Below are 23413 nucleotides of genomic sequence, written 5' to 3' on the forward strand. Positions count from 1 at the left end.
CAGGAATTGGGGGAGTGAAGACGTCCGAGGGCGTAATAGTCACGAGCCGACCAGGGGGCGGGAGTGCGATGCATTCGACTCTGCTGGACACGTCCGCGTCCACGGCCACCGCGATTGCGCTGGTCTCGGCCGTTGGCTTGGCCGTTGGCTTGGCCGTTTCTGCCGGCGGGTTGCTCTGATTTCACTCTACCCATCGTTGCAGAATGTGGATGGGCAGGCGAGTATGGTGGTGTTGAGGTGTGGAAGTGAAAGGTGAGTTGACCTGGAAAGAGCCAGATTAAATATCATGTCTGATGGTGAATGAAAGATGAATAGGCGTTTCATTGCGGGAAAGGAGGGTGAAAACAATAGGGTTGTCGAGCCGACCCTGGATGAAGAGTGAAAACAGCAGCTCTCGCCTCCCGGGTCGCTCACCGATGTCGAGGCTGAAAGGACTCGGATAGGCTATAGAGCGATGGCCTGTCTATGATCAATAAAGCTGCTGTAGTGACTTGCTATGTAGCACCAGATAGGGCCCCGGAACAGATATGTATGCGGAGGGTGGCAGACAGAGCCTCGATCAGCCTCGAGAGGATGATGCTGATCCAGGGCGAACTGAACATTCGTTCACAAAGCCGACTATGCCAGCTGAATGTCTGCGGTCAATCAGCTTTTGTCAGTATTCACTTCTTTTCGCGGAATCTGGGCATGGAACACCAAACCAAACCAAACTAAACGAACCTCAAAACACGGCCGAGTCGGCTTCCAGGCGAGGCTCAAGTTGAGTTTGATGGCTCCATTTCCTATCACGACCTGTAGGCACCTGTCCAAAATGAACCCAAACGTAATCCCGCTTCTATTCATGGTATCATTGACACGTTTAACCGATCATCTCTTCGTCGTCGTCACCGCCGCCACCCATCTTCCGTCTCAATCTCACGGCATCCTCATCTCTCTTCCTCCGCTCGAGGCCCTCCTTGATCCAGGCATCGTATGCCGCATCGCCACCCTCGACTTTCTGCGCGACAACGCCTTTCAGGACCTCGCCTGCGAATCCAACAAAGTTGTGTCGACGCAGGGCGTTCTCAAACCTCCAGTTGCGGCGCTTCTCGTTCTCTCGCTCCAGGGTTTCGGAATCACCAATCTCCTTTGCCGCAATCCTCGGGTCGCGTACCATGGCCAGCACGTTGAAGCGAATCTCAGAGCTAGCGTACGTAAGCATGCGGTCCTGGAGGACCTGCGTCACCTTGGTTGGGAACTCTTCGGTCGTGCAGGCGCCGTGCGAGATGGGTGCAGGCTGCAGTCCATCCAGCTCGTACAGTTTGCCGTTGATGGGCGTGTAGGCGATAAAGTGGAAGGCATCCTCGGCCTCACCCGTCTTCTGCGTCTCGTCGACGAAGGGACTGCTCTTGGCGAAGCTGTTGTGTACATCGCGGATCAGCTCAGAGTTGCTGAGCGCCTCCCCGCGGAACTCGGGAGGCAGAACCATGGTGAATTCACGGAACTCGCCAAGCTTCTCCCCAATCTCCACCTCGTTGGTCTTATTGAGAACGACGCTCAGGAGCGCTTGCGTGCCGCAGGCATTCTGGATCGTCTGCTGGGCAAAGAAGAGGCTCTCGGCGGCATCGCGGTCGTAGGAGTCTGCTGGTCGCGCGGGCAGGCCTTCGGAAGGGTAGCGGAAGAGGAAGATGATGCCGTAGATTGGCTGCAGCGGCGCTAGCTCATCGGGGGAGAGTGTGAGCAGCTCTTCAAACTGAACACCCTTGACACCGAGGTTCTCGAGCAGGTAGGTGAAGACGCCCTGGGCGGTTAGTTTGGCGCTATTTCAATTCGGTAGAGTCACGTACTGCATCGGACTCGACTGCAACAGTTAGCAAAGACAATTGGCTGAAGCTTCTTTCGGGGGTTGCATACTGGTATTCCATCCACCACTCATCTTGGAGGCGGAGGAGGGGTATTTACTTATGAGTGTGGTGGATTGGTCGCGGAGTTGTTCGAGTGTTCTGCAAGACGTCGTAACTGCCTGAGTGGTTCGCGTCGCAGTCAAATGGGATTTCGCACTCGAACGGGAATTGGTAAGCTGGAGATTGAAGCTTCAATGTTTGCGGACGGAGCGCTGGACTGTTGACGCAACCTACCTTTGGTCGGAGCTGTGGTGGGGCACGGTGGAACGGGACCAGGGTCAAAGATTCGCCGGGGCATCTGACTCTCCAAGCTTAACGTAACTTAAAGCTTACTCACAGACCAACAATGTCACTATCATAGTAGAGGAATTAATTCAAAGCTGGTGTCTCATTGCTATCTACAATCATTGACAGCTGATTCAAGTGATATAGCCAGTAGACCTGGCACAATATTCTTGCAAGAAAATCGCCTCCCCGGTAACAGAAAATGAAGAATCTAACCCTAGACCAAATACTTTTCTTTAGTGCACAGAACGGGGCGTGACTGCCCGCTGTGGGATCGTCACCATGTGAACACCGTCCTCCTTTTGGTCCGATGAACCCATGCGCGAACCCGGAGCGTAGGAGCTATCGTGGTCATCCTGCATGTTAAACTGGCGCTTGCTGTCGTTGTCGCCGTTGCTGAAGCAGCTGTTGCGGACAGCGCGCACAAACCAAGGCTTCTTGCCAGAGCCTCTCCAGGACCAGTATTCCTTCGCATCGTACTCGCGGGGCTCGATTCTACCCCCAGACAGCCAGACAGTCAAGGCGATCAAGCCGTTGAGAACAGTGTACACGAATACGCCCCTAGTATGGTCAGTCATGGTCAGAGAGATGTCATGAGAAGAACTTACGCAATAAGGCCGTAAGCGACGCTGTACGAGAAGGGAATGAAAGTCATTACGACAAAGGATGGAAGAACATCGCCGATGTAACGCCAATTGATCTGGGTAATTTGACGAATCATCATGCAGCCGACCTGCGACAGTTAGACTAGAACACCGATCAATTCCTCTTGGAACTTACCAGAACGAGCGTGCAACCGGTTGCCCAAGGCGGGATAGACGCAAAGATGGGAGCAAAGAAGATGGAGACGAGGAAGCAAAGACCCGTGGTCATGGATGTAAGTCCGGTGCGGCCACCTTCTGCAATGCCCGCACCACTCTCGATGAAGGCCGTGACTGGAGAACAACCGAACAGTGAGCCGATGGAGATGCATGCCGCGTCGCAGCAATAGGCAATGGTAGAACGAGGGAAATCGCCATCCTTGGGGTCGACAACGCCGCAGAAGCGGACCATGGAGTACAGCGTGGCCGTGGCGTCAATGATGTCGACGTAGAGGAAGGTGAAGAGAGCCAGGGCGAATTGCGATCCGTTCTTCGTGACATCCCAGTCCAGGGCGTTAAGGGTGTGCTGGATTGGATGAAACGTGACGACATTCTTGAAGAAGTTGAAGCGATTCTCGCCCTCTTCGTTGTAAGGGAAGTAGGTGATGGATGTGTTGCGTCTGAAATGGTCAGCAAAATTCGCGTCACGGAGTGCGGATGACTTACGGCCAGGACAAGATGGACACCAGGGCAATACCCATGATGAGAGCATACTTGACCCGGAACGACATCAGATAGGCCGTAACAAGACCGCCAGCAAAGATTGCCGTCCACATCTTGGGGCTCGACATGATACCTCCAGCACACATCTGCGTATCCGGGTCGATCATCTCAACAGGGCATCCCGCGATGGCGAGCGGGGTAGACTTCCAGCCTCCAGTAATGGCACCGATCCCGGCCGAATAAGAAAGTCCAATCTCTGTCAAGAAGAAACCGATACCGACGCCGGTCGCCGTCTTGATAGTAGCGGGGATGAGCTTGACAAGCCACTGGCGCATTCCGGTAAGAGCAAGAACGATGAAGATAAGTCCCTCCACGAAGACTGCTGTCAAGGCAACACGGTAGGGAATGTTGCCTGAGCCGTTGGGGCCGACAACCTGGAAAGCGAAGTATGCGTTCAGGCCCATGCCAGGACTGTACTATATGTCAGTAAGGGCTAGATTTGGATACGAGGCAAACACTTACGCAAGTGCCACCGGAAGGTTGGTGAAGAACCCGAAGATGAAGCTGGCGAGTCCGGCGATGGCAGCAGTCGCAGTGATCAGGTCAAGTCGAACATCTGGCAAGGTTAGCCGGGCTCATTACGTGATCTCGGCCGACTTACTCTCTTTGCAGGCCTTGTAGCTGTCGATGTTGTCGCAGTCGGCTCTGTTTACCAAGTCGCACTCACAAGTGCCGCCGGTCTGCGAGAGAATGATTGCCTAGTTCGATCAGCACAAAACCCTCATGACCGATCAAAGATATATGCTCACGTTAACAGCGATAATATACGCCATGGTCGCAAAGGTGGTCACTCCCGCGCGAATCTCCCTAAAGAATGATGTATCGGGAATCTCCTTAGGCTGTCTGGGGTTAGAGAATTCGACAACAGAGGCGAGGAGAGAAAACATACATGGCCGCTTCCCTCGAGTCTGAAGATTCGTCCAAAAGTGGACGTAGAGATTCGCTTGTCGCAACGATCGACAGCTTTCCACATAGCGTGGAATTTGCGGCCGAAGGCGGATCGACGAACGGGCGACTCGACGGGTTCCAAACGCTCCATGTTGGAGTGAGTCGACATGTTGCTCATAGCGAGCGATGGAGGAAGGAGAGTCGGTGGACGAGCGCCCAGGCGACTCGGAAAGGTAGGTGGTAGTGAGTAGTAGGGAGCCCGAGTGGTGAGGAGGTTGTGGTACAGGACTCAGTACAAAAGGAAGAAGGTTGAGATGTCTCAGAGTCCTGTACGAGGCGAGGCGGGAGGTGGTTGGCACACAATCGGCGAGGAGGCAGGAGGAAAAAGAATGAGGCAAGCCGCAGGAGAACCTGGGAGTGAGGTCCGGTTGGTGTTGGAACCGAAATGGAAAGGATTGAGTAGAAGAAAGGAATGTAAAGTGAGGTGACGAGAACCTGAGGTAAGTCCAGAGCAGTATTCGGAACTTAGAAGAGGGTGTACTCGGGACGGCCTGGCAACGAGACCAAATCCTGCGGGAAGGATCGATAAAAGAGCTGTCTTGGAAAAAGAGAAGAAAGGGAAGGCAGATGCACCGTTGGAGAAGAAAGTGAAGGTGCGTTAATGGTTAATGGAATGCCTAGAGAAGGGAAGAACCTGGAAGTGGAAGGGGCGAAAGTGGCAGGATCAATTATATCCTTGCTCGCTCTTGCCCATGTCTACTGCACAGCTGCACGGCTACAAACGACCCCATCGTACCTACTTTACCGGACTTACCTGCCTCAAGCTTCCCCAAGCCTAAAGGCAAAGGTAGGTAGGTACATACATCTCCTGCTTCTCCTGGACAACATCCAATGTCTCTTCTTCCCCCCTCTTCCGAGAAGGATACCTTTCCTCACCGAGTTGACCCTGCTTTAGTCTGCCACTTTCTGAGGTACGCCAGTGAAAGAGGGTGTACCAGTCTTTCTTTTCCTCAGCAAAACCTATACTGCGCCAATGCCGCGTGGAGGTGGGGAACGTCTTGCGGGAAGTCCACATCGCAGGCTTAGCCTTGAGGCCTGGGGAGCAGAGAAGGTCCAGGCCGCCACTAACAGGCCCAGCTTGTTTCTTCCACGTTGACGCGAGGCGCTAGCCTCAAGGGAGATCTACAATCACCAACCGGAAGGTGGAGGTGCTCGTGCCAATCTGCCGTCAAAGGACATTGCGAGAGAGCTCCTCCTAAACCGGCCATCTCTCGACGCCACGAATGCTCAAAAGGCTTGAGTCCCCAAAGCTGGACGACGACGCTTTTTTCCCAACGATAAACGCCTTGTCCATTGATTCACCACAAGGCCTTGCCGACGGGCTGTGAGCCGGCCTTCATCATCAATGGCTACGCGCCAAACTTTCAAGCCACGACTGATATCGCGTCCACGCTCTCGTACGAGTTGATAGGCTTTCGAGGACAGGAAACGATACCATCCATCACGTTAGCTCGACTCTCTCAAGAAACGAACTCCATCTGTGCGCAACGCCTCACGAACCTACGACCCAGCTGTCAGGTTAGGCGCGTCTTAGTTTTGTTCGTCAACCGCTCGGACTGCCGAAGAACCACGCCATCGTCCGAACGAGGCATTGAAATCGCCTGCTTCCTGACCTTATCGTCGATGTCCCAGGTCGTCGCGATAGCTTCATCATCGGAAACCGCCCAATCAGCCTTGAAATCAAGCCCTCCATCGCCCAGGCCTATCCAAAAACGTATGCCATCGTAATTCTGTCCCCTATAATCGACCAAGCCCCAGCCAATGACCTATTCGACTATCCCTTTCTTCATCTGGCCGCTCAGCTTTGCCGTCTTTCCAGATGATAAACCAATTGCAACAAGAAATCCAGCCATGAGCCAATTTCTTGCCTGCAGGCAGCCGCTGCAGTGTCGACCTTGGCAAGCGAGACATGTCTCGAAGCTCCTTGATAGGACCGCCAAGGTCGGTGACCGGTACTTTGCATCATATGCGGGAAATTCGTCCTTGTACCGAGATTGAGCTTGTGACAATGTTCTGCTCTCGCGTCAGCCCCTGGTGACCATTGCCTAGCTATCACTTGTTTGCTCTTTTGCGGCTGATCTTGCGTGTGCTACAGCCGTCATCGGTCTGACTTGAGGGCCTCTTCACTGGCCGGCTCTCAAGAAGACTCAGACATACGTACGCGGTACCTTGCCTACGCATCATGCACTGATACAAAAGGCCGCTCTTTTCCTCGCTCGCTCGCTTCTTTATCTTCCAGCACTACGGAGAGTTTAACGTCGGTCCTAGGCCACGCCCGATGCGTCGCGGCCAAAATGTCAAACCACGTGGTAAAAGGTGCCCCGTGCTTGTTGGGATGGAGCTATCGTGATCTGATCTCCCTCCGGTATCCATGGATAGACCGTTAGGAGATGTTGGAACATGTTTGTGGTCAAGCCCGTTGGCAATTTCGAGTTGGTCGCAGGTGATGGTTGGCAAACGGGCCTTTGGGGGTAAGGTATGCCGCATCTAGAAAGGGCTCGAGAGTCAAGACACTTTTCTCAATGGCACCAACGGGAAGTGGATAGACCACAAAGGCCCTCTGACTCTGGCGGGAATTGAGTTGGGACCTGCTTGAGACCTCGTTGGATTGGGTCTTTGTTGGAATAAGAAAAGGGAAAGAATGTTTGCTCTCCATTGTCGTTGGTTGGCAAACTCGCTTAAAGTGGCCAAGTGAGCCGCGAAAAGGATAGTGGAGGGTGGAGGGTGGCATGGATCGCTCCGCGGCGCACCTGGGCGTGTTGGGCTTGGCCGGACGATGCCATCGCTGAGCCGTGAGTGGTCCCTGGGCCACTGATGTGCCTTAGGGTCACTACCTAGGTACCTACCTAAGGTAGGCTTGCTAGCAGTTACGGCCGCCAGGACGTGCCCCGCAGACTGCAAAGTCCCCTGACACGGGCCCCCTAGCGGCGCCGCTGCAGTGGGAAGCTGGAACCTGACCACTCACGAACCACTTTGTCCCCCAAGACGGTTTAGATCTCGCAAACTTCAGGGGTGGCCCTGCCCCGGATTGCCGTCTCCCTGCAGATCCACCCGCGCCCTGAATCCAATCTGTGATCCCGACTCTTCCACCTTGCAGACGACATCCCAGTGGCCCTCGTCCCCTGCCTTGCACTCCATCTCACTCTTGGACTTCGGGTTGAGTCTTGCGAGCCTTCCAACGCCAACATCAAACATCGGACTACGATGCCACCACCGTGGCTTCGCAGCTAGCCACTTTATCAGCCCCTGCTCAAGTGTTGACGTTTGCCCAGAACAGTGGCCCCCTGGACCCCTTCACATACACACACATCCACGACGCCTCATCATCGTCTGCACTCTGCTCCCAACAAGCGGTCTGCCGGTCCGAGTCACTGGAATCCGCTTCGAGCGGGTACTGTGTAGGCTGCAATGCCACCATATCGCCTGGGTCGTCCGTTTCTCGCTGGGATCATGGACATCCCCGGACGACATGAACGGATGCCTCCCGCAAGACGGTCTGCCGGGACCTACAGAGCCACCAGACTGCAGAGTTGACAGCTGAAGACGACACGACCGCGTCTGTCATGGACTCATGAGGGGATTCTGTACGACGGCTTCCCCGCCGGTCTTGCCGCTACGCTACGGATCGAGAGGAGCACCGCCTTGAGTCGAGAAGGCAGCTTGCAGCTGTCTTCAATGGTGCGAGGGCACTTTGCAAGAACGGAAGCAAACACGGTCCCGATGCTTCCCAGCGCATGGCTAGCTCACTTTCGTTCAGCATGATTGGTATGCACCAGGCAATTCGGATTCCAAAGATACGGCTAGTTCCCACAAAGACGCAGCTCGACGCGCGAACTTATCGATAGTCCACAGCCCCCAAAGATAGCAATAGGTTTCGCCATGTGGCCGGCAACGCAAGCTTCGCACCGTCCCTTTCGCTGAAAACTTCCATGGGCGCCGTCTTTGAGTGTTTGAGGCAGGGGCCGCAAGGCAGGACACAATGAGCACGTCCTCGTTTCCCTGCCCTTTTGCGTTCCATACAAGCCAAGAATGAGGGTCGCAACGTGCCTGGAGTCGAGGGAGGCCAGGCAATGGAATTCTGCTGTTTGACAATGCGAAACCCGTTGACGGTTCGGAACGGTTCGTGAAGAAGGGCATCCATCTCAATATTTCCTCCACCAATGTGGCACGGCGCGTTGCGTCCCGTTGACGTTGGCTTCCACAAGTCGCCGCTGCTGTGCCTGGTGCAACTGACAGTCCGGGCGTACAGTCATCTCTTGTCTGTGAGCGAGGGCAAAGTTGATGATGCCGGCTGGGACGCCCTTGTCTGGTGGTGGTGGAATAAGCAACGCGAAAGCAAGACGGATTGAGACAATGAAAAACACTTGCCGATCAATGTCCAATGATTCTGGACCAGCAACCCTATGGATGGGGGGGTCCATGGCCATGACCGGCAGGACGCCACAAAATCTCAGATGACTGCATGGGCTATCGGCGAGATTGAGAGGGGAGCCAAGGCCAAAGGGGGTTCAAGGAAAGCCGGTTGTGTTAGTCCCAATTCGATATATGGACGAGCCGGGGAGCACAAATTCATACTGGAGCTTGATCGACCGCCGACTCGGCTTGCGAACCAACCTGCTTGCCCAACAGTATTAACTGGTGTCCTGATCCTATCCATGACACGGTACATAATCAGACGGACACGCACGATCACACACTGTCGAACCTGGTTCCTGTTGGAAGAGAGAAAGTAATTGCCTATTTGTACAAATACAAATCTCTCGGAACGGGTCACTCACTCTCCTCTGACGCACTCTTCCCGCTCTTGTATCATTTTTTTTCTAGTCTTCATCAAGTACCGAGAGGCTGGCCCGTTTGTAGGTTGCGCACTTCATTCTTCCGAATCCATAGGTTGTTGCCGTAGGCCGCACCGGATCTCGACCTGGAGTTGTCATCCCTCACGTTGCATTTCGCATCTGCGGCGCGTATCGAATCTCCTGCAGCTGCCGCACAAGCACGACGACAACCGGAAGCGACGCTCGCACACGTCAACTGTCAACTGCCATCTATCTGCGGCTTCGCATACCGCACCTTTGCGTCCGCATCTGCGCCCTCGTCTTCGTCCTTGTCTTCCCCTCGGTCCTTCCTTCTCCCGGCCTCTGTCCTATACCTGACGTCTCCTGCCTTCCCGATTGATACAGGTTTCGCGTGGTCCTCCTGATACACTAGCGTCCTTCTCAATCAGAACTGCACCTGCCTTCTGCCACATCGTGACTGCCCTTTCTTCTCCTGCCATCTTTTTTCGGCTTTGGTCCACCACCACATTCAACCTCCTCTCTACACCACCTGCCGACGTCGGCTGCCCTTTTCACTTTGTCGAATCTTCCATCCCTTCGAGACGGCACTCTCGTCGGTCCGATTTCTTGCATCTCTCTCCCTATTCAACCCTCCGCGGCTCTCCTCCATGGTCCAGGCCGTCGGTCATCGCAGCTTTTCAACCTTTGACCCCTGCGACTTCCTATCGCCGACCGCAACTGTATCTTAACTTCATCCTCACTCACTTCTACAACACGAATCATCAGACGAACTACGCCCTCGGCCTTCACAGGGCCTAAACATTCAGCAACACACCGTTTTCCGAATTTCGGGCATGCGATTGATCGGCCGATTCAAGCTCACAGTTTTGCGTCTCAACCAGCACCAAAGTCAGCTGGCCGTGTCTATCCAGCATCCCTAACATCTCCCCTGGTCACTCGGATCTTTATTGCAACACACGTCTCTTGTTTGGACCGACGAGAAACGACTCGCAATGTGGGAAGTCGTGTGGACAGACCCCGACAGGGAGTCTAGGAAGGAGCACCGCGAGAGGAAAGCAGTTGAGCGGGAGCACAAGGACAAGACCAGAACATCTAGGAGTTCCATGTCCACTCGCAGCTCTTCGTCATCCGACAACAAACCGTTCAGCTTCTTCGGATCTAGGAGTCTTAAGAGGACACTGACACCATCAAGCACCAAAACATCCACCACGCACGCTCTCAAAGCCCCGAGCATCGATAGCACGTTCAGAGGCTCGCTATTGTCGGCTGTCTCGGAGCCACCGCCACTACCTACGGAGCTCCCATGCAGCCCCGTCACTACGGTCGATCGCACTTACATGCCGCAAGAGCAACATTCTGTCGAGTCACAGCAGAACTCACCAATCTCATCCAACAGAGGTAGACCGGCCCATTTCCACAAGCTTGCCACAGCTCACTGATATTCAGGATTCCTAGACTCTGTTTTCTCCAAGTGGACGGACACCTCTGTGGGTGGTCCGATATCCCCATGCAATACATCGGTCGCCGAGTCGACGTCGGCAAAGAGGGAACATTACGTCCAGACACTCGGCCCAACCTCATTTATCACCAAAAGCACAGAGGTCACTATCCTGCCTCGGACGATAGAAAACGATATCTCAGGCATGATCTCTCATATAACCATCACAGCTGAGCCAGTCAAGGAGGAGCCCCCGACGCCCCCACGTTCTCCAACGGCGCAGTTAGTATCTCGTCATCCCCCAACAGTATCATCACTGACAAGATGTAGGCCCGCGGTGACAGCCATGATATCACCGGCCATGCTCGACTCGCCTGTCAACCTCTTCCCTGGCCATCCTAGCCCGCAGCGTTCATTACGGCGAGTTCCTTCCTGGTCGATGGCATTCAAGCCCAATAATCCAGACTCCTGGAAACCACCAGATGCCTGGGACTGTGGCCCACCTCCGGAAGTGCGAACGCCAATGATTGAGGCAGTCATTGAAGAGACACCAGAGCTCGATGCCGCATGTGCCATGTCCATGGATCTTAATGGGATGCAGCGTGAGATCAGGCGTATGGCCGCTGCAAGCCACAGCATCCGGCTTTTGCGACTGAAAGAGGTTTGGGGCGAGACCACCGATGCCAGCCTCTACAAGGAGCTTGAGATGGAAAAGAAGAGATGGATGCTTTCTTCTTTGCACAACATGGACAAGCCAGTAGAGGTGGACCAACCGAAGGCTCACCCCAACAAAATTACTCCTGCCAAGGCGAAGAAGGTCCTCGCGCTTTACGAGACTCAGGGTACGTGGAAGCAAATTCAAGTTTTGGTAACTCTGACTGACTTGCACAGCAACAACCTCTTACCTAGCCGCCATCCACTTCAATAAGCAAGTGTACCACCTGGCTTCGTCACCGCTGTCTCACACACTCTTTCCCAATATCCACCCGGTAAATGTACCTGCCATTTCGCCATCAGCCTTCCCAGTGGCTCCATCTCTGTTCGGCATAGTCTACTCGTTAGCACTACCGGCGCTTCTGCCATCGCCTGAAGTTCCCAGTCTCCTCAAAAATGTTCACCGGTGCCTCGCTGCCGGTGGTGCCTTTCACCTTACATTGATCGACCCCCTTCCTGTCACGACTACGTTGGGCCCTCTGATGCGCTCGTGGATCGAGGAAAACCTCATCTTCAACCTCGAGAAGAACTTCCGCTGCATGAACCCAAGCAAACTCTTCCCTCTGTGGTTAGCAGATGCTTCCCTCCGTGCTGAAGGCAGTACCATCACCACTGTGAGGTTTTCCGCCATACCACCAACAGACAGACCAGACACAGCTACAACCGATGCTGAGGTGCTTGCAGATAAGGCTGTCAAGCAGGAGCTTCGCAGTATCGTCGGCCGTATGCTCTGGAGGGAAGTATGGGGACAGTACATCACTGCAGACCAGTGGTGGTGGGAGATCCCCAAAATTGTAGAAGAGTGCGAGCAGCTAAAGACGGCATGGGAGTATAGCATCATCGAGGCAGTCAAGGAAGCGTGATGATAGTTGCACTGTCATGAACTGTATGGTTCTCCCACGAATCACAAACGAACGGATAGAATGTTTTTGTCACTTTGAGGGAGCAGAGATGTTACCCTCGGTACGGCGTTGGAGGCCTGATTTCTTTCACAATACCCCCCTGGATGGCCGACAGGGCCACTTGCTTTACATATCGGCTTGGGAAACGGATCCAACGGGACACGGTGTGGTTTTCTATGTATGCCGCTGTGCTCTCATTTATCGGGCTTCTTGGGGACTTCTGGGAGGCCGGGTGGGCCCGCAGCATTACGGAAGATGGCGCTGCCACTAAACGTTGGAATTAGCTGTAGTTATTACTTTGCAAAAGTACCCAATGTCGGCAGCAGAATTATACAGACTGGAATCGCCAACGTTGCAGTGAAGTCTATGTCAGTCGGTGGATGTTCCCCTCATGGAATAGGCTCGCCAACCTCTTGAGGGTGAAGCGTATATGGCAAGGTTTCCCAAGATTTCGCAGTGCGTGCTTCAAATTCTACCGCATGACTCGAATACTTCATGATGGATACGAATTTGACACGTCGAAAGGAAGGGCAGCGGGCAGAGTTGCGTGGTTTCCATGCAACTATGAAATCAATGACAGATGAGTTCGGATTGACTGGGCAGATGGTTCCCAGCATCCCCCCCGCATATCAAGTCCAGGAACCCTCACCCAAGGCAGGGCTCCACGATGATGGGACCCTGGTGTTGAGACGAACCAATTTTTGGAGAGAACCGATCCTGGTCCCGTTGTCCCCGCATTATCCACTCTTTTGTTTCTTATGTCGGAGGAAACATTTGGGGAGTTGTGTCTGTTATATAGGGTCAGGGCCAATGACTTGGTGTTTTATGGTTGGGTGAACTGGGTGAGACACTGTGTCCTCTGCCATATGAGTGATGTGAAGATGAGAAATTTTAAAAGGCGCGTAGGCAGTTAACGAGGCTGATGGGAGGGCAGTCAAGGACACTGGTAAAACGAAAAAATGAATAAAGGTTTGCCCAGTCTCTTAAAAGATCCTAGAGGGACTGGGATCCGTTTATCTTGTGTTCATTCCTCCCTCCCTTTTCTTATGAAGAGAGGGATAAGAGATATCGACTGACGCGGGGTCTCTTAATTACTGCCGGAGAAAACGCTGCTAATCGCTGACTTGCTTGTAGGATTAGGCGGAATTATCGTGATTTCCCCGCTCAATATCTCCATTCTCCTTCTGAAAGTGAGTGTTGATGATCTCTATACTCGTAGGTATGACCATAGTCCTATCCGCACCGGCTCTGGATCGTAGGCTTTTCCTTGGACGTTAATAAAAAAGCGTTTCATCTGGCTTGAGCAGACGAGCCAGCGGCGGTGGGGAGGGCCCGGGTGAGGGGGGTTCGTAGTACCTCGGGGTCGGCATCTTCTTTTCTCTTCTCGAGGAATTCGTCCTTCTCATCTTCCCTCTCCCCAAGAAGTTCTTCGGTCTCATCCGGTTTGGAGGCTTGCTTATCGTTGTCATCGCAGATGAGGATTGTTGCGAACCCCGCTGTGTAGAGGCTGACCAGGGAGACGGCTAATATGGTTGCGAAGAGAGGCATCTTGGAGGGGAACTTATGGATGTGTAGCTTGGAAGAGGGTCGACATTGGCGGTGTTGAGGTGGAGTGAAGACGGATTAGAATGATGCTCTGTTGTAGATGATGTTGGTGGAAGAGGGAGTTGCTGTTGTCTGGTGGGTTTTCTCTAGATACAATGTGTATGTGCCAGGGTGAGAGCATCTGTTTGATATTCAAGGAAAAGTTCGCATCTCCTCAAGGTTCCGTCTTGCTCATCGTGAGCAGCAACGTTTGTCAACCTTTACGGGTTGGAGCGGTTTGCCATCATTGAGTTACTTTTCGCGGCACATGGTGTCACTGAGGGCAGGTACACCTCTACATCCACATGGAGTGGTTTTGAAAACGAAGGTGATGATATCTATCTCCTTCACAGGACTCAATAAACAAGGCCATCGAGTTCTCCAGCTTGTTGTTTCCTCCCGCAAAGACTATATCACGTCGAAGACTTAGATGGAATAGATGAAAGCCAATTGACCTACACCTCAGTTCCTAGACGGAAAATGAATAGTAGAGCGCAGTGTAAGACCAGAGAGACCGAGACAAGAGCAAGAGGATTGGTTCGGGGGGTTTCTGTACCTTCCTCTACTTCAGCCTCACTGCCATTACACTCATAAACTCACTTCAAAACAGTAGGAGAGCCTCATTTTACCTACGAGAAGACAAGCGTACAGCCCGCTTCCCCGTTGTAGTACCGTACCTGCAGTATCGTACCGCACCAAGCCAATACAATTACCCACAACCACAGAGATGGGGGAAAAGGCACCTACGCATGTTCCGCCCCCGAATCCTTTCTTGCGCTTTGACGTCCCTCTAGTAAGAAAGTCTCAAAAAGCAGGGCTTGCTAGGAGCAGCCACTGCCGTTGAAGAACGCCCTAGATCTCATAAGTTGGTCGCCGTTGAGATGAGTCGGAGACTGCGATAAGTCGGCGGCAAAGGTGGGCTGATTTGATCTCGACTGGGCAGAATGTGTACGGCATGTGAGTGTAGCTGACGTTTTGCCTCGGGACTCAGGAGACGGGATTCATCCCGCCACTACTAGGTTGTCTCTGAAATCTGGGGGGGGGGGGGGATGTTACTCTTGTGATTGTCATGAATGGTCCGCAGCCGCGCGATGCTCTCGTTGTATCGATGCTGCAGGGCATGCACCTTCGTACATATTATTTCGGGCCGTGAGGAACCGTCATTGCTTTATCTTAGTGGATGTCTCGGTCTGGAGCCCCATTGAATTGTTGAATGCTTGAGTCACATCGTCATCGACGAAAAAAGAAGAAATGATCGATGCCAAACACGGTACGGCCATATGACGGGCCACAGGTGGATGCAAGGGCACCATCGTCCTACGTGCCCACATAAGTCATCGTGATGAACAAAAGCGCGCGGGGGTTCACTTATTCCCGGATACTCGGCCTCAAACCAGCGCGCGCGGGAAGAAAAAAGCAGCCACGCAAAAAGCTGCGTCCGTCTCACCGCAGCTTAGACATGCATCTCGAAATCGGGTGATCCAGAGCCCAGAAAGCAACCGTGACGGCAGATGAAACGGGATCGTCGGGAGGGTTCACCATTCAAGAGAGCAAGTGCCGTGGTACCCATCAAATAAATGTTGCTTCGTCGGGACTCGGGGAATTTTGACTGCTACAGTGCTACTGTCTACATGCCTGCATGGCCTTGCATGCGACTTCTTACACTAGATAATGGATTCAATAGTCCCGTTTCTCGACGGGGATCAGATCTTCGACCGCGGCATTTCTTGTTGTTTGGTAAATTGGGTATGGTTCGTGGTGCCATTGTCATTGTCTTGATGGTCCTCCACGGACCAGGAACCGTCCTGAGCTCGTAATGTCTATTATGTACGTATAGAGTAATAGTGTGATGTTGAAGGTGTACGGATAGGGCGACAAGGGTTGAAAAGCCTGTCAAGCCATCAGAGAAGAGAAGAGGAGGGCAGGCGAAGGAGGGGCTCCAATAGCGAGAACAGTCACTTGCAAAGTGTGTTGGCGAGAATATCGCTAATGGGTAAGATGAAGCAACCCGCCAAGCTAAACACTCCAAGAACCAACATCGCCTCTGATGCAGGCAAACAAACCAGGGCAGATATGCAACAGAATAGCACCAAAAGCTTGAGAGTTTTCCCTGCATCGAAGCCAAGATTCGGGGCAGCAAATTCCGCCCGAGAAAGCATCGCCAAGTCTCCAGGTACCCAACTTCCCCCACGCTCTCCCATCGTTCTCTGTTATTCCCGCAGCCATTATCTGTAAACGAGGTGCACGATTGTCAATCAGGTCAACTTCAAAAGTACATACAGTAACGAAGACCCCTGTATGCCCCCTGCATGGGCACCGCCAAGGTTCCCCTCCAACTTGGCTTTATGGGATTGCTAATTGGGGACCTTTTTTTCTCTCTAGGAACCCACTGGGCTGGGAAAGTGGGTTTGCGTAGGAATAGAATGGAATGGTACTCGGGCAATTTGCTCCATCTTCTCTGCAACCCCCAAGTCTGACCCAGACCACGTCATAGAGAATTAGGGGGGTGGTGTATCCGTAATTCTCTTTCTCTCTCTTTCTCATGAGTTGCGATTGACCGAAATCTTCATCGGCGACAAGCACAGTCAAACTCAAAGAAACGGGCTGAGCAAATTTCGTCAGTCCTGACTAAACTGGATTCCCAGCATACACCATACCTGTTGGAGGAGTGGCCCTGAGACAAGTCAGCCAGCCAGCCACAGAAACACCGACGGCAATTCCATACGAGGCTGTAACACAAAGCCCGTCACTGAAGAGGCGAAAGAAACGGAGGGGAGCGAAGGAAGATAGGAAGAGAGAAAAGAAAAAGTAACAGACAACCCCCGCGTCCCTGTAGCCGTCTGTGTAGCCAAATGGCAAACGTGAGGTGCCGGGAGCCTGGCACCCTGGGAAGGGACCACGAGTTGTTTGTGCTCTGCTGTGCTCGCGCAGCTGTCTTCGCAGAACACGCACCGCCCCGAGAAACGTGCGTTTGAAACGATTTCTGAGCTCACGGACCGTTGGGAGTGTAGATCATTACATTCTCTGCAATTAGAAAGAGAAGAAGAGTCCAAGCACTACCCGCAATACCGCAACATCCTATATATGGACGTGCTCTGCTTACACGGCACGGCTCCTGCGCGCGCGTAGTGCCCCGAGACGAGACCGGGCGAGACCAGACGAGACGAAAAACCAAGTGCAGACTTAGACTACCCGAGGAGGAGCGCGCCGTTGGGAAAATGCAGGAACCCATCTTAGTCTTTGGGATGGCACGTGGGAAGCTGAATGCGCGCGCTTTCCTCTCCTCTCGAGTTAGTCCGTCTGGCTGTCGTAAGCGCCAGTCCCAACGGCGTCTTGTAATGGCGTTGTGGGCAAAATACATTCGCTGGATGCAACGAGGCCGCCAAGAGATGCTAGATCAAGCAGATTTCACAAGGCAAAGATGTTGGCGTTTTGCAGAGTGACAAATGAGCAATAAATGATGTGTTATCTACAACAAAGAAGTTTTACAGACAAGACCGTTATAAATGTCCAGCTGGGGCATGCCAACGCAACGAATACCCCCCAAAAGCAACAAATTGAAACCTGCGTCCGCGGCAGGGCCTCCCAAAACAACAGCATGGCTTCGGGGTATCATCCACAAGAAATCGTTTCGCTATCGTGACAAGTGCGCATCTTCTCCATACACTACGACCGCGATGCCTGCTCATTCGAAGCCGGTCGACTATTCGTAAGCTCCGTTATGCTTTCACTCTCGTAGTTCTTTGTCCTGCGGTTCTGGCTCGGGATCTTGAACTGGTCGCTGTGCCTGAAACTGCCCACAATTTCCGTCACATCTGGCCGCCGAGACGCATATTTGATATCAGTCCACAGTGTCTTGCAAGCCTTCCATGAAGTCACCACGTAGATAAGCGCATTCCAGAAGCCCTGAAGCGGGAGAACAAAGGCACTCATAAACTCTAGCGGTGTTGAAGACTCCCTGGTGTGGATTACCGAGTAGACACGGTTGGCGCTCGACGGGACCCAGGTGATTAAGATGACTGTGAAGAAGAGAATAGAACATTTTGTGTAAGACCAAGCCGCATTGTTGAGCTCGTAGTTGCGTCGACGAGCAGAGTTCATCGGGCGCTGGGCGGAGGCGTCCGCTGTGCTACTTTCGGCAGGCGGGACAGCAGCTTCGGCTTGTGATTCATTGCGGCTATAGCGATTGGCGGAAATGCTGACAGAGTAAGCAGCGTTGGGTAGTCGTGGGACTGGTCCGGCTTCCGAGCCACGTCTTCCCACTGTGGCAAGACCAATAGAACCTTGGGGCTGGTCCATCGCTTCCGAGGTGACGTAAACTTCAGTCGTCTTCATCGAGGTCAGAACGTCGTGGAACGAGTTCATTTGGTCGTGGTCCGAGGAGCTAAAATTGTGAAGCTGCTTTCGCTTTTGGTAAATTTCTCGGCCCGCGCGGATGTAGATGAAGAAAGTGATCAAGATTGCAATCCTGGATAGTTAGCAAGACCCAATTGAGGCGAGAGGTAAACCTACCAAACGGGTCCATAGAATGTGAGGATGCGCCAGATCTCCCACTCAGGTCTAACCCAGCACCATAATGTTGCGTTGCCGTAGACCCTCAATCCATCGCCGTTCCTGACAAAGACATAGACCAGGGCTGGGATGAAGGGAATTCCATAACAGCAAACGAGATATGGTATCTCCATTCTCCGTAACCTTTCGGCGTCGAACTTGTAGTAGAAAGTCAAGTAGACGTTGATGGCCATAGTTAGTGTCCAAAACGCATCAGCCGGCATGAACCTGCAATTTGTTAGTCGCGGGCTACTTGTGGAGTCCATGTACCAACATTTGAACCAAGAACGCCTGAAGCTGGCAGCCCGGCGAGTCCGGAGAACCAATGTAGGACCTCGCCATGAGCGTGCCAACGTTCGTCATCATGTTTCCAAAGGAAGCGAAGAATACAAGCCGATTGATGGGCTTGTGAAAAGCTCTAGACGAGCAAAATGTGACAATGATGAAGACACATCCCAGCAGCGAGAAGACCGAGCAGGTCCGTTCTATGATACTGAGAAGATCGAGATCTCCTTTGTCCAAGTTGGCCTTCTCTTCGGGTGTGTCCATAGTGTCGATGGTATTATTCGGAACCGGCAGAGGCCCTTCGTGTGGCCGGGTTGTTTTATACGATACCAAACAACGTCGGAATGGTGTCTGCTTTGATGGCAACCAGTGATGATGTGAACAAGTGGTAGTGATTATTGCCGGCTTTGGTCGTGGGCATTCCTCGAAATGTTGCAAATCGGTTTCCTGAAATGATGGACGGCGAAACCTTCAAGTACGCTGACTTCCGTTACTAAATGGTCCCGGCCAACGAAAGTGGTGACAGCTCCGACGAGCAACGGGTTGTGAAGGTGTTGCCCAACCCAATAGGGACGATCCAATATGTCAACTTCCTATCAAGATTCTATGCAAACTCCTGACCAGGATGGTCTGCAGGAGAGCACAAGCGGATGTGCTGAGCCAGAATCCAGGAACGGAATTGTCGAGAAACGAGAACCAACATGGTCCGCAAAAGGCGTAGAAGACGGGATTAAAGATGATGGCAACGACGGTAAAATGTAAGAAAAGAGGAAAGGAGCCAGTCATCAACTCGTCGGGGCGCCGCAGGCCCTGGGCCTTCGCATGGCGTATAGCAGGGGCTGTGTAGGGCCGGATTGGCCAGGATGCTGTCGAGACCATGTTCCATGTTGGGACGGGGCGTGTAAGTACGTGAGCACTCTCCTGGACACCCTCTTTGGGCAGAGAACCACGGGATAGAAGACGCTAGAGATACCTGGCAATTGCTGGAGATTTGGTGTGGTTGTCATGTCCGCGTGAAGTGAAGTGAGAGAGCACTAAGGGGGTTAGGAGGAAGGATGTTGTCGAAGCTGGAACAGGCCAAGTGAAGGACTTAGCTCGCCGCATCCGGGCCCACTGGAACCAGCTTGGCGCGGGGTCGGACGAACCTGGGGACGCCAGGGGACCCTGGTCAATTCCCTCTAGCAGCGCCGTTGCAAGGCTCCCCTGGCCCTGGGCCAAAGTTCTTCGTTGGATGGGTGAGTTGTCCAGCTGCATATCCGTTGGTATTCTGCAGTGCCCGTATTCATTGAACAAAATTGCCATCAATTTCTGAACTCCCTGAGTGATGGCCGTCACCATCCTCCCTCACCGCGTGGCCTCCTCATGGTGATCGGGTACCCCTGAGCAGGCATTGCGATGGGAGCTATTCATCCTACCCAAGTCAGCCATGTACTTCAGGCGGAAATATTACGTTTTCTCAGAGAGCTTGGACGTGCAAACCATGGTCAAGGCGGCGGGATGGTCAGCGGAAGGGTACCACGGTTCCAAACCCCAAACTGTCTGGCATTCAGGCGCCTCCTGGCCTGCCGCCACCGATGCCTCTCTCGACTTCTATCCTCCTAGTGAAACCCTTGTCAAGCCACCACAAACCAGGGATCGAGGGCTGTAATTTGGATGTGTCGTCGTTGGACCAAAGGGAGCTCGTGTTTGCTGACCCCATCAAGGCTAGCAGGGTAGTTGCGATAAAATCATCGGGATCACGACTCGAGGAAATTGTGAGTTTTCCGTAGACTGTACGGCTAGTTGGCCTTGCTTTCAACGAAATGCTTAAGCCGCATGAGGGTCTCATTCTGCAACTCTGTGATGGTGCTGATGGAAACGGGCCCTGGGTGCTGACGTTCTGCTGCAGAGTTCCGTACAGCACCATCCAATCTAATAGAGCATTGCCACGCTGTATGCGTAGAGGGCGGGCGGCAGCTAGTGAAGATTGACGTCCACGTTGCTTTCACCGTATCATCCGATGTGCTAGTGACACAGCCATAGTGAATCAGGTATGAACAAAGACTGATCTCTGACCCCTCGAGATAGGAAGCCTTCCCGTTTCGGGACGCAACGTTCAGTGTGCAGTTGGTGGTTCGCGCTGGGCCTTTCAAAGCATTCATCATTAGGATGGAAATAGCTTGACGGCGAGCCACAATGACTCGAAATACCATCGATTTTGCTGGGTACTGCTTTGTCCCAACATCTCTCAGACCGGCTGGCGGCACGGCGCAAGCTTCACCCACGTGGAAAGCGCCACGATCGACAATGTCTCGGAGCTGATGGTGAACGGGTGCTCGTGGGATGGAATTAAAACCGAGACGAAGTCGACGGCGGCGTGATGTCGTCTGGACTCTGGAGTGTGGTCTCCTATGGGTTTGAGATAGGACGGAGCGAGACTTTCCAGCGCCGCGCCGTCTGCAAATTCGTGGTTCCGCCTGCTCGGTGCCACGCCACACGCCAGAGACAAATCTGTGGAAGATGGCTATTGGAATGAACTGTTGGACTGGACGAAACCACGAGGTGATGGGTTTCCTAGCTAGACCTCGGCGATGTAGCTTACATCGAGTTTGACCGACCCCAGTTTCAGACAGCCACCTTACAATTAGGCACAAGCTGTGCCGTCGTTTGAAGACCTAGACGGGATAGTACGGCCGTACCGAGGTGTCTGTTGGAGGTTCTGAATGAACGCTGATTAGTTACCAGGCCTGCCAAAGCCCGGAGGATGGGAGGCCTAGAGGCCTAGAAGGGTTAAAATGCATAAAGATGGCAAAGTCTGGGGGAGGAAACTCGTGAATCTGCAGTGCTGCATTGCATGCTCCAAGATGAACTTGGTTGGGTGCGGTCGACCGGGGCGAAGAAGCAGGAGGCTAAGGTACCTACGAATAGGAGGCCAGGAGCCAAAGAGAAGGAGGCACTGGCCAGGAGGTTTCTGGTGGTGACAACGAACTTGGGAAGGCACGATGGGTGACATTGAAGATGGGGAATTTACCCACATTTACCCCAACACTGCACCACTCATTCTTCCCCCAGGACCCAGGTGCCTGTTCCTGCCTTTTCCAAGCGGGGAAAGTGGGGTTCTCTTCCGGCCATCGGTACGTACCGCACAGATATCCGTACTAAGGTAGGTATCCGTACGTAGGTATCTCTCCTGGGAATCGGCGACCACCAAGCTTTTCAAGTCAAACACGCCGGCCTTCCAAGAGCCCAACCATGGCAAAGCCAACACGCGGGTCCCGTCCATAGGGCCTAGCCCAAGCTGGTCTTCATTCATCAGCTTAATTTACCGGCTTATGCCGCGCCTCCGCGTTCTGGTCACCTACTTTATGTTTCTTTGAGCTCTTCGTTGTCGTTCGACAGCCTCGACCCTCGGTGCCAAACCTTTTGCCGCGGCGCATCTTAACCTCGATTGTCCATTTTCTTATGTTCCACCGGTGAAAGAGCTTTGCAAGGAATCTGTGTAAGAGAGGCACCCGAGGCTGATTGCCACTGACGGTATCGAACCATGTTACCTTTGCCTCCAACAGATCCGAGGTCTTGGTGCCTGCGGTCCATTGCCTCTGAAGGGGGGTCAAATTGTGTTTCATCGATCGCAGCGCTCCAAGACTGTTACCTTGGACGGACTTGAGCGCATTTTCCCGGCTGACCATAGCCTCGGGAGTGGCCCTTCTCCCCAAATGCCTAGAGGTTCCACGGCCAGGTCTTTCGTCTTGGCTTCTCGTGGGTAGGTACTATGTGGTCGAACTCTAACATATTGTTGGTCGATGACCCTCTGCTCCACGGCGATGGATCTATGGATCTGGATGACTCGACAAAGTAAAGGTGGGCAGATTGCGGAGAAACACAAAGAAGCCTAGCGCGTTGGCAACAATGAGAGAGAGCCCTATCCGAAGTTTCTTCACTAATGCCTATATCAGAACCCCTCACTTATCCGTACAGTCTACAGGTATTCAAAGCAGTTCCAGACCACACTAGTCACGAAATGTCGACATTCTCCCACCCCAGACTTGCCTGCTTCAAGGATCTGCCCTTCATGCGCAATATGCGTGATCAGAAGGAGCTGAACGTGGCCATCCATTCGGGGTTCTCGTCTGTGCGTTCCTGCCAGAATTAACATGAGCCGCCACAACGCCGCATAGGAGAACTTTCCCCTGTCGACTCGGCCAAGGCGGTGGTGTCGACACCCTTTTGAGCAATGAAAATCGAGCAGGTACCTTACGCACTCTGATGTAGTCCTCCCTGCTGGGTGGTGACGACTTTGTCTGATCTCGTTGCCGCTGGCTTCGCCTGGTCTGGTGTTTTCCTGGTCTGATGGTCTGGACATTATACAAAAATAATAAACAAAAGGAAGGAAGGGGTATACTGGCCTTGTAATCCACGCCCCTGCCCGGACTCGAACAGCACGCCCCTCAGTCAACCCGGACTCTGACTTCATGGGAGTATTTGTTTGTTTGACCATTCAACCACCTCGCACATAGGTTGACCTAACCTCGCTGACCTAGACGGGCGCTGCTGTGCTGGTGATGGGAATGGGATCGAGAGGGGGGTATATACCCTGGCCCCACTTGGTGAAGTAGGCTGAGGAAAGAGAGACGCGGAGATGGGAGGGAGCGGCTGAACGAGGTCTGGATGGTAAATCCTCAAG

General features: G+C 53.2%; 4 protein-coding genes across 4 annotated transcripts; 1 reads left to right on the forward strand and 3 right to left on the reverse strand.

The window, feature by feature from the left end:
- Nucleotides 1-859: 859 nt before the first annotated feature.
- N0V96_010158 (uncharacterized protein) lies at nucleotides 860-1831 on the reverse strand (the record flags this gene model as incomplete). The annotated part of the gene is made up of 2 exons (XM_065758859.1): nucleotides 860-1799; nucleotides 1827-1831. The coding sequence occupies 2 exons, from the start codon at nucleotides 1829-1831 to the stop codon at nucleotides 860-862; spliced, it is 945 nt and encodes a 314-aa protein (XP_065612626.1).
- Nucleotides 1832-2404: 573 nt separating this feature from the next.
- On the reverse strand, nucleotides 2405-4598 carry N0V96_010159 (uncharacterized protein; the record flags this gene model as incomplete). Its single annotated transcript, XM_053196697.1, has 8 exons — nucleotides 2405-2729; nucleotides 2777-2901; nucleotides 2949-3429; nucleotides 3476-3943; nucleotides 3995-4088; nucleotides 4134-4230; nucleotides 4282-4371; nucleotides 4422-4598. The coding sequence occupies 8 exons, from the start codon at nucleotides 4596-4598 to the stop codon at nucleotides 2405-2407; spliced, it is 1857 nt and encodes a 618-aa protein (XP_053045852.1).
- A 6711-nt stretch (nucleotides 4599-11309) lies between these two features.
- N0V96_010160 (uncharacterized protein) lies at nucleotides 11310-12291 on the forward strand (the record flags this gene model as incomplete). Its single annotated transcript, XM_065758860.1, has 2 exons — nucleotides 11310-11316; nucleotides 11624-12291. The coding sequence occupies 2 exons, from the start codon at nucleotides 11310-11312 to the stop codon at nucleotides 12289-12291; spliced, it is 675 nt and encodes a 224-aa protein (XP_065612627.1).
- A 5289-nt stretch (nucleotides 12292-17580) lies between these two features.
- N0V96_010161 (uncharacterized protein) lies at nucleotides 17581-18439 on the reverse strand (the record flags this gene model as incomplete). The annotated part of the gene is made up of 2 exons (XM_065758861.1): nucleotides 17581-18382; nucleotides 18432-18439. 2 exons carry the CDS (start codon nucleotides 18437-18439, stop codon nucleotides 17581-17583), a joined length of 810 nt encoding a protein of 269 aa, XP_065612628.1.
- Between the last annotated feature and the right edge of the window lie 4974 nt (nucleotides 18440-23413).

This window comes from Colletotrichum fioriniae (assembly GCF_027942845.1).
Source record: "Colletotrichum fioriniae strain IMI 355084 chromosome Unknown scaffold_13, whole genome shotgun sequence".
NCBI classification, from domain to species: domain Eukaryota; kingdom Fungi; phylum Ascomycota; class Sordariomycetes; order Glomerellales; family Glomerellaceae; genus Colletotrichum; species Colletotrichum fioriniae.